Here is a 10,969-nt window from a genome sequence, read left to right as displayed (position 1 = left end):
GCTACGTCTCTAAAAACTTCAAAATATATGTTTTTAGCTTTTAAATTAACATATAAAATATTTTTCAAATTTCTACATTATTTTGTCCAACACTCGAGTAATGTTTTAAAGTAAAACCAAACGGGTCTTAATTATTTTTTTATAACAGTAAATACGACTTAAACATCTAAAATTACTTAATTGCTTCTAATCATATTCCTACTATATAACGAGGAGATCGATTAAAAACGACAAATCATTTCTAAATTGCTTCCCACTAGGAATACATTTAGAAGCGACTCCCATATGCACACAGGTCAAGCTTTAACAAAGAGAATGTCCCCTAAAATACTCATAATAATAAATAAATAAAGGTCAAAAAGTCCCCTAAAATATACAAATATTATTAAAAAAAATAGAAATAGAAAAAGTAAAATTTTTACTCCCACCAAAATTCACCACCCACCCGCAAAACCAAGCCGAGCTTAGTCTAAAAGCATCATCATCCTTAGCAACTAGTTTTCATGCTTAGAAAGAAAAAAAATGTAAAAATAATAATAAAAATAAAAAAAACCTTTTTCTTGTCGTAGCGTTTGCATTTGTCCTTCCCCGAATCCATGGACGCCTATCACCACCACCAGCGATTCCCGCGCCCTCCTCCTCCGCCGCCGCCGGCGTCGGATCCCTATTACCAACAGCCACCGCCGCCGCCGCCGCAGCAGCACTGGCAACCGTCCGGCCAATTCCAGTACGCTCCGCCGCCGCAGTGGGGCCCACCTCCGCCACCTCAGCACCACTCCTATCCTCAGCCGCCGCCGCGATATCCTCATCCTCCTCCGACGCAGCCTTATGCTCAGCCCAATCAGGTTTCCAAGTTTATCTTAGGGTTTTAGATTGTCGGCGATTTTCTTTTGTATGAATTCGGAGTAAGCTTTTTCCTTTTTGTTTGGTAGGATTGGGCGGCGCAGAATTGGGGGCACCACCAGCCCCAAGGTTGGGATTATCAAGGTTGGTTGGTTCTTTTTTTTATTTTTTATTATTATTGATTTTAATTTTGAAAGCTTTCCAAATGCTCCGCCGATTTGTGTGTATGAGAGCTCTGTGTTGCCATTTGAATGGTTTGTTATTTGTTTATCTATCTGGTTTCTGTGAGATAAAATGAACCAAATGTACCTTGGAATATATGTAAAAGAATTAAGGCTCTTTAGATGCTAGTTTAGGGTTTAGGCCGTGGATTTATTGTGAACAGGCGAAGAGTTTGTTTCAGTTACAAATTCTTTTCGCGGTTCACAGATGCTATTCATGAATCACTGTAGATATTTCTGACTGACTCCAATCGCTTTTTTATTTTATCTTGTTGGTTTGTGCTCTCGTGGAGGATATTTCTGAGCTCTATACTGGCATTTGTATGGTTTGTGATCCGTTGAGGATTATGTTGTCAATTAATCCGATTCGTAGTGGAGAAATGAAAAAAAAATGTACCATGGAATAAAGCCTTTTTGGATGCTAGTTTAGGGTTTAGACCATGAATCTATGGTTGATTTGTGTCTTGTGTTATGTTCATTGAAGCCCAAAGCTACGAAGAAGATTGGGGAGCCAAGGCAAGGGCGTGGGCAGATTCGAATAAAGCGACGGAGAATCAGCAAACGCAGAGTCATTACCACGAACAGCAATATCCTCCGTCGAGCTATCAACAAAATGTCCCGGGCCCACCACCGCCACCGCCTGTAAATCTTGCTCCTCATTTCAGCTTCGATGCGACTTCTTATGCTCGGGATGGATACCCCCACGGGATCAGAGACGGAGCTTCCGCGGCCGATTCAAGCTCTGCGGTTCATCAGCAGGAGGTACCTTCTAGTTATTCTTCTGCTCCAGGTAATGATTCACGTAACATGTTGGAGTTGTATATGAAGCCTTTCGCTACGAGATTCGTTTTATGAAAACCGAAATTGACAACTTGAATACTTTGATGACTTTGCTATAAGTGCTTTATGCTTTGCGCACAGAATGGAAAATGCACTGCTTCATTTTGTCAAGAGTTTTCTTCAGTTTGCGATTTAGACTTTTGTTGTTTTGTTTGAAACTTTTTTTTTTTGGCCACATTAATGTCTTCATAGATGGGTCAATAACTATAAAGCTTTTCTTCTCATGGAGGATGAACCAGCTGGTGTAAATATGCCTTTTTTTACATTGCATTTGTTCTTAGTTGTTCGGAATGAGATTGTGACGTTCGTTTTGGCTTTGCTTTACCTTAATCTAGAAATACCTTAAATTTACTCTTGATAAGGTTTGCTTATTATAAATATGATTCATGGTGTCTTATTAGCGGTTCAGAAAGATGTGGTAAACTCTCTGAAGAGTGAAAGTGGCTTCTGTCATCAATTTATCAGCTCTGAGAAAAGTATGCATTATTTTTTTTTTGTTAAACTAGCTATAATGGCAGGAAACAATGGGGGAACTCTGCAAATGCAAAACTCAGCTCCCACGGAAGGACATCACCATATGCAACCACCGCCGATTGTTCCTCTAGCCGACCAGCCTTTAGAATTTACACCGAGATTTACTCACGAAAACCCGCAACCACAATCGAGCTATTCATATCTCGACTCAGCTGGGCCAGCGAGAGAGATGGATCACAGCTGGACCGCTCCGACGCATTACCCTCCGATCCCTCCGGTTATGCCACCGGGACCTCATGTATTTTCCGGCTTGAATTAGGCTTTTACTTTAGTTCTGAACTCCCGGTTGGTAAATCTTTTGTTATTATTTATTAATTTTTTTTTTAATCTTTATTTTGTATCTCAGCATGATCCCGCACTAGTTGTTCCTCCCGGGCCGCCTCCTGTTCCCTCGTTTAGCAGCTTTCCCGGATCGGGTCTCCATTCCACCATTCCATCCGGTGGACCCGCTTTTACTATTCAACATAATGCAATTTTCACTGGCGATGGATACGGGGTTCCTAGCCTTTCTGAACGCCCTAAAAAGGTACATATCCCAACTTTGGTGTGATACTCGCTGACTTTGGTATTAGTTGAATTATACTAAAAAAGGAAATACAATAGCCAGATATCGAAATTTTGAGTGGTCAGCGCTCTCCAAATCGGAATCTCTTCCTCCATCTTTTCTTTCATATTATATTCCTTCTTTCTCCCTCTTAATTTCCATTATTTGTAGGCTAATATACTTTCTAAGTATTCTATATTAACCTGTAACTTCTCTGCTAATAGTTATTATACCCTCAACGTCTAGTTCCTTGCATGTTAGTAAGCATTGAGGTCAATTAAATTAGTATTCTTCACCCATATTCGTTTGAAGTGTTTTCCAGGCCTCGGTACCTAATTGGCTTAAAGATGAGATAAAGAAAGCAGTTATCACGACTCCATCTCAAGACCACCCCAGGGAGGACTATGTCGAGGATGAAGTAATTGATAGATCTTTTGGAAGGCGTGATCAAGAAGAAGATAGTAGAAGCATTGGCTCTCCTCGATCGGCTGAAGAAGACGAAGATGACGAGGTTTCGTTATCTTTTCTTTCCAAAGAAGTTTTGCTCAGTCACTTCATTCCTTTACATTTCGTGAAACTGACTTTGTGCCATGTTAACCCACGTAGGATTCCGAAGATGCGTCTAGAGCTGCAGCGATTAACCAGGAGATTAGACGTGTTCTCACAGAAGTTCTTTTGAAGGTTGTTATTTACCAATGAAATAATCACTACCTTAACCAGTCTTCACTCTATATGTGGTGTTAATGTTTACTCTCATGAGTAGGTAACGGATGACTTGTTTGATGAAATTGCAACAAAAGTTCTTGACGAAGAGAATCCGATGGATGAAGGTAAAGATATTCCTTTTACTCTTAACTTAGCGATTTTTGTCTGTTCAGCTAAGTTTGTTTTACTTTTATAGTTTTATTCTTTCAGTTTCCGGTTTGAGGTAATTTCTCGTGTTGCAGCGGATAAAAGTATGGTCATTCCAAACCATAGATTGTCGATGTCTACCTCTATGCCCGGCGAAGATGGAAAACTCCTTAATTCGGCGAAATCCAGAGAATCTCAGGCCGGAGTTATCATTGAAAAATCAGGTTCGATTTTGCCTGGAGGTCTACTGGGTCTTGCAAATTATGCTAGTGATGACGATGAGGACGACGATGAAGAAGAAGAAGAAAATGCCAATACTCTTAACCAGTCAACCTCTAGTGAAAAGCATGATGTTGATGCAAATGGAAGCTCTTTAGTTCAACTTGATGGGATTAATAGAAGCAAGTCATATTCGGATACCAAAGAAGATGATAGTGCTGGTAGAGAGAGACCAGAAGATGCTCTGTCTGGGTCGAAAGATATTGTCGGTGCTGTTAGATCTGATCTACCTGAAGAGTTTGACTTGGAAAGGAAAACACTAGAAGATTATGACGAACCAGATAAGGAATCCAAACCAGACAAGACTGATCAGCATGAAAGCAAGAAGACTTCTGAGAGTGGGAAGAGCAGGACCGATGAGAAGAGCAACGGAACTCATAAGAGAAACGATGAAAGACATTCGAAAAGAGAAAAGGCAGATGAGCCACGTAAATCTAGAGACAGAGGAAAAGAGCGCAACGCGGATTCTCTAGAGAAAGCGCCGCTCGAATCTGGGCCGAAGAAAAGATCTTCTCGTGTCGATGACAAGGATGATAAAAAAGAGCGGGAACGAAACCTCAAAGGCGGTGGTGCCAAGGAAGAAAGTAGCCGAAAGAGAGAACATGTCAAGGAAAAGGAGGAAGAAAGACCGAGGCACAAGCGCTCAAGTGAATCGGGCAGGAACAAGAAGAGGCGTTCCTCTTCTGTTACTAGGGGTAGGAGCGGCAAGGAAAGCTCGGGTCATCGCGATGATGACTCGAGTGATGACGAGTCTAGCGATTCTAAAAGGTTGACTACTCGGACTTGTCTCACTTAATTATATTTATTTTGTATTATTATTGTCTCCTATCTTCGAACTCGAGGCCTAAAGTCTCGTCGTCTCTCACTTGCTTCAGAAAACCACACTCAAGGAGACGTAGTTTATCGCCTTCTCAATCACCTGTCAAGTATCGGAGGAGGTACCGTTTATGAACTGTCAATTTATATTATTTTATTTTTATTGTAGTTCCTTAAGATTAGCCTAACATGCTCTCGGTAAAATAATGATGTCGATGTGGAGTTGTCTAAATAGGTTTATAAAAATGATAATATAAAAATATTGCTCTCCTGAAAGTTCGAGTTGTTTAGCAAGTACCACTGACTTGTTTACTTGGATTTATTTTCAGTAACATTTTTTTTTCTGCCTTGTTGAGTACTTGTTAACTATTGTTACTATTGGCATTGTTGATTCTTTGATTGAAATCGGATTATATCAGGCAATCTTTTGTGAATTCCAGATTCTTGAAGTGATTTTTAGGCCAGAACTAAGAAAAACACAACTAGGAATTTCATGATTGAAAGTTGGTTCCATATCCTGTTTTTAATTAATTGACATATAATCTAATATCATCCTACCCTTTCTTCTCCAGTCAATGAGTTTATATGTATCTAGTTAGTAAGTTACGCCTAAATGGATGATAAAGCATCATCTGTGCAGAGAAGCTTTTTCTGTGTAGAGAAAACCAATTTCCATTTGTACCTCAAACTTGTCTGATGTACAGTTTGATGTCCTGATTGTCGATGCTGGTACAGCTAGCAGATAGAAATTTCTAATTTCCGAATACCCGGTGTGAGATAACCCGAAATTTATAATTGCAAACTGTTATTTTTTTTGGGTCCATTAGGAAAATAGTCAACTTAAACGTTTGACATTGCTAAATAGCCAACGTTTGATAAATCTTAGGTAGATAGCCACTTTCAGACGTAAACCTTAGGTAAATAGCCATTTTCATATACCAAACGTTGACTATTTACCTAAGATTTACGTCTGAAAGTGGCTATTTACCTAAAATATACTAAATGTTGGTTATTTAGCAATGTCAAACGTTTAAGTTGGCCATTTTTCTTCGTATTAGCCCCTCTGATAATGGAGTCTGGCTTTGTCCCTTGCATGCATTGCTGGTTTATTATATTTCGCTGTTTGAGATACCCTTAAAATATATCTTAACACTCACTACATGATTATATGTCCTAGCTTCACTCTTTAAAAAAATAATAAAAAAGATATTAGCTTCGTGGAGTAGTAACTATGGCACGAATCAACCACCATATCAATCTATACAATTGTTCGTACCCATTCTTAGAAACGGGCAAGTTTGTAAGAATGCGAGTGAACTAAGCAAGCGTGTGTGTCTTGCGAACGCATCTATGTTCAACTCTCACTCGCACATGTCAGTATAATCCGGTGTTTCTATTTCTAGACAAATTTCGCGGTCTCCACATAGCAAGCATTCACAACGCAGGCATTCTCCAAATTCATCTCATGATACTGCTAGCAGGTTCGTTTCCCCTGATTCCTTCAAAAAGATTTGTCTTATGGTCGACTTGAAAATTGAACAAACAAACAGTTCAGGTGACAGAAAGCGCAGGTCTTATTTATCGGTCTTTTGGGCTATGATTTCTCCGAGACCCTTTGTTTACTCTGCTAAATTTTCTTCTGCAGGAAAAGGAGGTCAAGGTCGCCCGTGAGACGGCACAAATGAGGATCGGAGGTGGGATTTTGTTGGATCGGATCGAAAGCTTTTGTTTGTAGCTGTGGATGTATTGTGTACCAAAAACCAGGTGTATGAAGTGGCTTGCTTATTATAGTTCAAAACTTTTTTTCCCCTCTGTAAATTAAAGCCATGATATTAGAAAATCTTGTTTTGGATGCTTAATTTTTTTTTTTTTTTTTTTTTTTTTTTTTTTTTTTGTATGTACCAATTTTGTTCGTTCTAATCATTTCTTCATCTTCTGGTCTTTATTATTATTGAACCCGATCGTATAATTTAAAGTCTGCAGTCTACGTGTTTTGTTTGTGTTTATGTGGTGTATTATAAACGCCTTAGCTATGTTGTTTACACAGTACGTTCCCATTGAATATTTAGACCAACATGCGCATGTAAGACGTGTACGTGAGCGAAAAAAATATAACATTTTTTAGAAGCTAGCAAGTATTATTATTACTACACGAAATTGTGACAGTGATGGTACCAAAAATGGAAGCAATATTAAAAAAAAAAAAAAAAGTAAGTGTGATCCGGTGAACCGATCTGGTGCGTTGACTTGTGAAAGTGGGATTCGGATGGAATATTCAAGGAAAAAAATAATCAAAAAGGGAAAGTGGAGCAAAAGTAACGTCATTTTTATTTATTTCTCATCTCACTCACATGCACATTCCTTGCTTCTGTGCTGACTTTACGGTCAATTTTTGGTTGGTTACTCTCTCTCTCTCTCTCTCTCTCTCTCTCTCTCTCTCTCTATATATATATATATATATATATATATAATATATATATATAAATTTCAGTTAAAGCTCCACTTCTATCTTTTGTTTGTGTTTCATAAGCACTTTTAGACCCAACTCACAACTCACACACAAAAAGAAAAACAATGAGAAAACGTATCTCCTTCCATCCATCCTTTCATGAAGGTGATTCTCTCCTTTTTTTTTCAAGGAATTTTCGCTGTTTTTTTTTTCAAGGAATTTTCGCTGTGTTATTGTATGTGTTGTTGATACTGAGCAAAGCTTTTTTTTTTTTTTTTTTTTTTTTTTTTTTTTTTTCAGGTTGTTAAGATGGGACTTTGCTGGATTTGGCTATTTGGGTTTGCTCTGATTGGCCTCTCCTTTTATTCCACTCAGAGACTACCTCCCCTCATACACCAGGTGACAGAGACCAACAAAGTCAACGACAATGGAGTTTCTGTTGGGCCAAGAATCACTATACTCTCTGCGCCAAGTCCTTTCAGTGGCTCTGTTGGCGATAGGCAAAGCTTGGCCGTTCGTTCATGGCTCAGTCTGTCACCGCAAATCACAGTTGTTTTGTTTGCCCAACACTCTTGCGTTTTTTCTTTCGCTCAAAGTCTCGGATCATCGAGGGTTTTGGTCGAACCGGACATCGATTTCACGTAAGCCAATAACCTCCTCGTGTCAAAGTTGAAATGTTAGTTAAAACTGTAATCTCAAAAGAAATTAATTACATTAAGGCTTATGTTAGAAAATCTAATTTTGATCCCGAAAATGACATCTATTCATTTGCTCTTAAATATGATTTGTCAAGCTCTTGTTTGAATTTTTTTTTTTTTTTTTTACCAGATTCCTCGGCACTCCATTCTTTCACTCGATGATGGCGTGGTCATACTCTTTCAAATCAGAAATTTCTGTTCTTATACACCCCGAAGCCGTTCTCTCCGCGGACCTCATTCCCGCTCTGAACTACGCTTTCAAACTCGACCATGACTGGCTTCTAATCGCTTCCTTGCACAACACTTCTCATTCGCATCTCCACCGAAATAGGACTCGAAATCTGCACCGAAATCCCTGCTCGGGAGAGAAGCTCGTGGCGTGGAATAACAACGCAGACGTTCCTCTACACTCGGCGGTTCTTCCTCCTTTCTTGTACGGAAGAGGAATCCACGACGATTGGGTCGTGAACGAAGCGATGTCGTCCGGGTTTAGATTCGTCTTCGACGCCAGTTCGACCATCTCTGGCTTTTATCCGAATGATCGCGAAGAAGACGAAAAGAGAAGATGGGAATATCATGGAAATTCCGACCTCGGGGCGGCTTATGGATCTTCGTTTCACCGAAACTTTAGCTACGCCGGCCTAACGAGGCTTCTCAAATGCGACGGTCGATACTCTTTCGTTGACTTTGATTCCGCGGAGAAGAGAGAGTCGATGACGTCCCGTTCACGGTGGGGGTGGAAAAAATCGGGCTCTTGTCTCGACGCGGTTAAGCCTGTGAATGCAGCGTTGGATTGCTCGTTGATGGGTCGGGTTGAGGCTTCGGAAGAAGCGTTGGAATTCCCGTTCGACTTGGAGTCGCTTCTTCCGATGATGGCGGACGAGAACAGGACGGTCGTGCTTGCGGTCGCCGGGTATAGTTACAAGGACATGCTCATGAGTTGGGTTTGCAGATTGCGGAGATTGAAGACCGCGAATTTCGTCGTTTCCGCTCTCGATGAGGAAACGTATCGGTTCTCGGTCTTGCAGGTACGTACTTACTTTGTGTACTCTAGTCGTGTTCATCAAACCTTTTCGGCAAAATAGTTAAGATTTCTCGCTTAATATCAAGGATTAAAAAATTCTCGAAATTTTGATTTGGCGGATTCGACAGGCGAAACAGATTCATTTCGTTTTCTGCTTTTCGTCGAAATTTCAGCGAAAACTGAAATCCCCTCGAAAACCAGCTTAATCCGGTGAAATTTCGGCTTGTTTTACTCGTTGAATTTTCTTGGAAATCTGACAAAATTTTGGGAATCTTGGTGAAAAACGAAAAAATGTCGTCGTAAAAATATTCGTCTGCATTCTCATTGGCCAATTATCGTGATTTTTCCATCATAGCACTTTTTATTTTCTTTATATAATATAATTAAACTTTAGCCCCTCTTATTTATTTATGTATGTTAATAGTCTTTGATTTGCAATGTATTCAAGAATTTAAAAATCATCCCTCCTAATACCTTTGTAATTGAGAAATAAACTAAAATTTTACGATAAAAAAATACTTTTGACACATTTCAAGTTAAACTTTTTGTCTCTTAAATTTATTCTTTACACTTAAGCCGCCAAAATTTGAATTTTTGACGCTTGTTTCCTACTAAGTTTTAGTTTATGGCTCAACCCCTGATTATAAATATAATCCTCTCTTTATTTTATTTCAAGTAGCTCTTTTGGTAGTTGCCTAACAATTTTCGATAGCTTGGCTAAAGCCTTAAGCTCTGTAACGCCCTTTTGAGCTCCAAGATCTATTATGCAGAGTTTTCCTTAGTGTACGAATCAACGAATGTTATAGTTTTTGTTATCAGGGTCTGCCCGTTTTCTACGACGTCTCAGCCCCGAACAATATCAGCTTCAACGACTGCCATTTCGGAACAAAGTGCTTTCAGAGAGTGACGAAAGTGAAGTCGAGATTGGTGCTTAGAATCTTAAAGCTCGGCTACAATGTTCTTCTTAGCGACGTCGATGTTTATTGGTTTAAAAATCCGTTGCCGTTTCTTTCCTCGTACGGTCCCGGCGTCCTCGTCGCTCAGTCTGATGAATACAACAGAACAGGTTTTTGCTATAAAAACCTCATGTTTTTGTTTTTTGTTTTCTCTCTGTAGATATGTTGGCGATATCTTACAAATTTTCATTTTTGAGCAGAAAATTTTCACGAGTATGTCATTTTTAAATAACGTTTTTTCCTATTCCAGGACCAATAAACATTCCTAGGAGATTGAACTCCGGATTTTACTTTGCCCGCTCCGACGGGTCAACAATGGAGGCCATGGAAAAGGTGGTGAAGCACGCGGAGAATTCGGGGATGTCCGAGCAGCCAAGCTTTTACGACACTCTGTGCGGAGAAAACGGATCAAAACGCGTCGGAGACGACAAATGCCTCGAGCCCGAAACGAATCTGACCGTCCAATTCTTGGACCGGAACCTCTTCCCGAACGGAGCGTACCTCGAACTTTGGAATAGGAAAAAAGAAGTGAGACCGGCTTGCGAAAAGCTGGGCTGTTTCGTCCTCCACAACAATTGGATAAACGGCCGACAAAGGAAGCTTGAGCGACAAGTTTCTTCGGGCCTATGGGAATACGATACGGCCACAAGAATGTGCCTCCCTCGGAGGGAAAAAAGAAAGAAGTTGGAGAAAATCCCGATGCGTTCGTTAGCTTGAGCCTCAAGACAAACAAGCACATGCTAAATATCGCCCTTCGAATCGTGTGGCCTGGCCCGAAAAGAGGCTCTTGATGGGCCAGAAATACTCAAGAACGAGCTCGAGAGCTCTTCTTCTGAGTGGGACAAAAGACTATCAAGTCCCTGTGAAAGGAAGGTCGTCTCCGAAGAAGAGTTCCCCGGCGAGAAGAGGATCG

At 40.1% G+C, this 10,969-nt stretch overlaps 2 protein-coding genes across 3 annotated transcripts; both read left to right on the top strand.

Moving 5' to 3' along the window:
- Positions 1–485: 485 nt before the first annotated feature.
- Positions 486–6,934, top strand: LOC149403268 (cyclin-like protein). Of its 2 annotated transcripts, none has more exons than XM_089609184.1 (12): positions 486–845; positions 933–987; positions 1,549–1,854; positions 2,411–2,676; positions 2,785–2,964; positions 3,305–3,493; positions 3,589–3,663; positions 3,746–3,812; positions 3,930–4,881; positions 4,989–5,051; positions 6,333–6,410; positions 6,575–6,934. In XM_089609184.1, the coding sequence occupies exons 1-12, from the start codon at positions 597–599 to the stop codon at positions 6,612–6,614; spliced, it is 2,520 nt and encodes an 839-aa protein (XP_089465310.1). In that variant the 5' UTR covers positions 486–596; the 3' UTR covers positions 6,615–6,934. The 2 variants fall into 2 exon arrangements, with proteins under 2 accessions (XP_089465310.1, XP_089465311.1); XM_089609185.1 differs by having other exon boundaries at positions 2,423–2,676; positions 6,575–6,932.
- A 507-nt stretch (positions 6,935–7,441) lies between these two features.
- LOC149403267 (Nucleotide-diphospho-sugar transferase family protein) lies at positions 7,442–10,951 on the top strand. Its single transcript, XM_089609186.1, has 5 exons — positions 7,442–7,543; positions 7,679–8,019; positions 8,207–9,104; positions 9,920–10,166; positions 10,307–10,951. The coding sequence occupies exons 1-5, from the start codon at positions 7,538–7,540 to the stop codon at positions 10,771–10,773; spliced, it is 1,959 nt and encodes a 652-aa protein (XP_089465312.1). The 5' UTR covers positions 7,442–7,537; the 3' UTR covers positions 10,774–10,951.
- The last annotated feature ends 18 nt before the right edge of the window (positions 10,952–10,969 follow it).

The sequence above is a fragment of the Urtica dioica genome, chromosome 3 (assembly GCF_054948205.1).
Source record: "Urtica dioica subsp. dioica isolate 48M chromosome 3, U.dioica_male_clone48M_v1_H2, whole genome shotgun sequence".
In the NCBI taxonomy this organism is placed as follows: Eukaryota; Viridiplantae; Streptophyta; class Magnoliopsida; order Rosales; family Urticaceae; genus Urtica; species Urtica dioica.
Note: the sequence above shows the minus strand (reverse complement) of the source record. Positions and strands in the feature narration are given on the sequence as shown.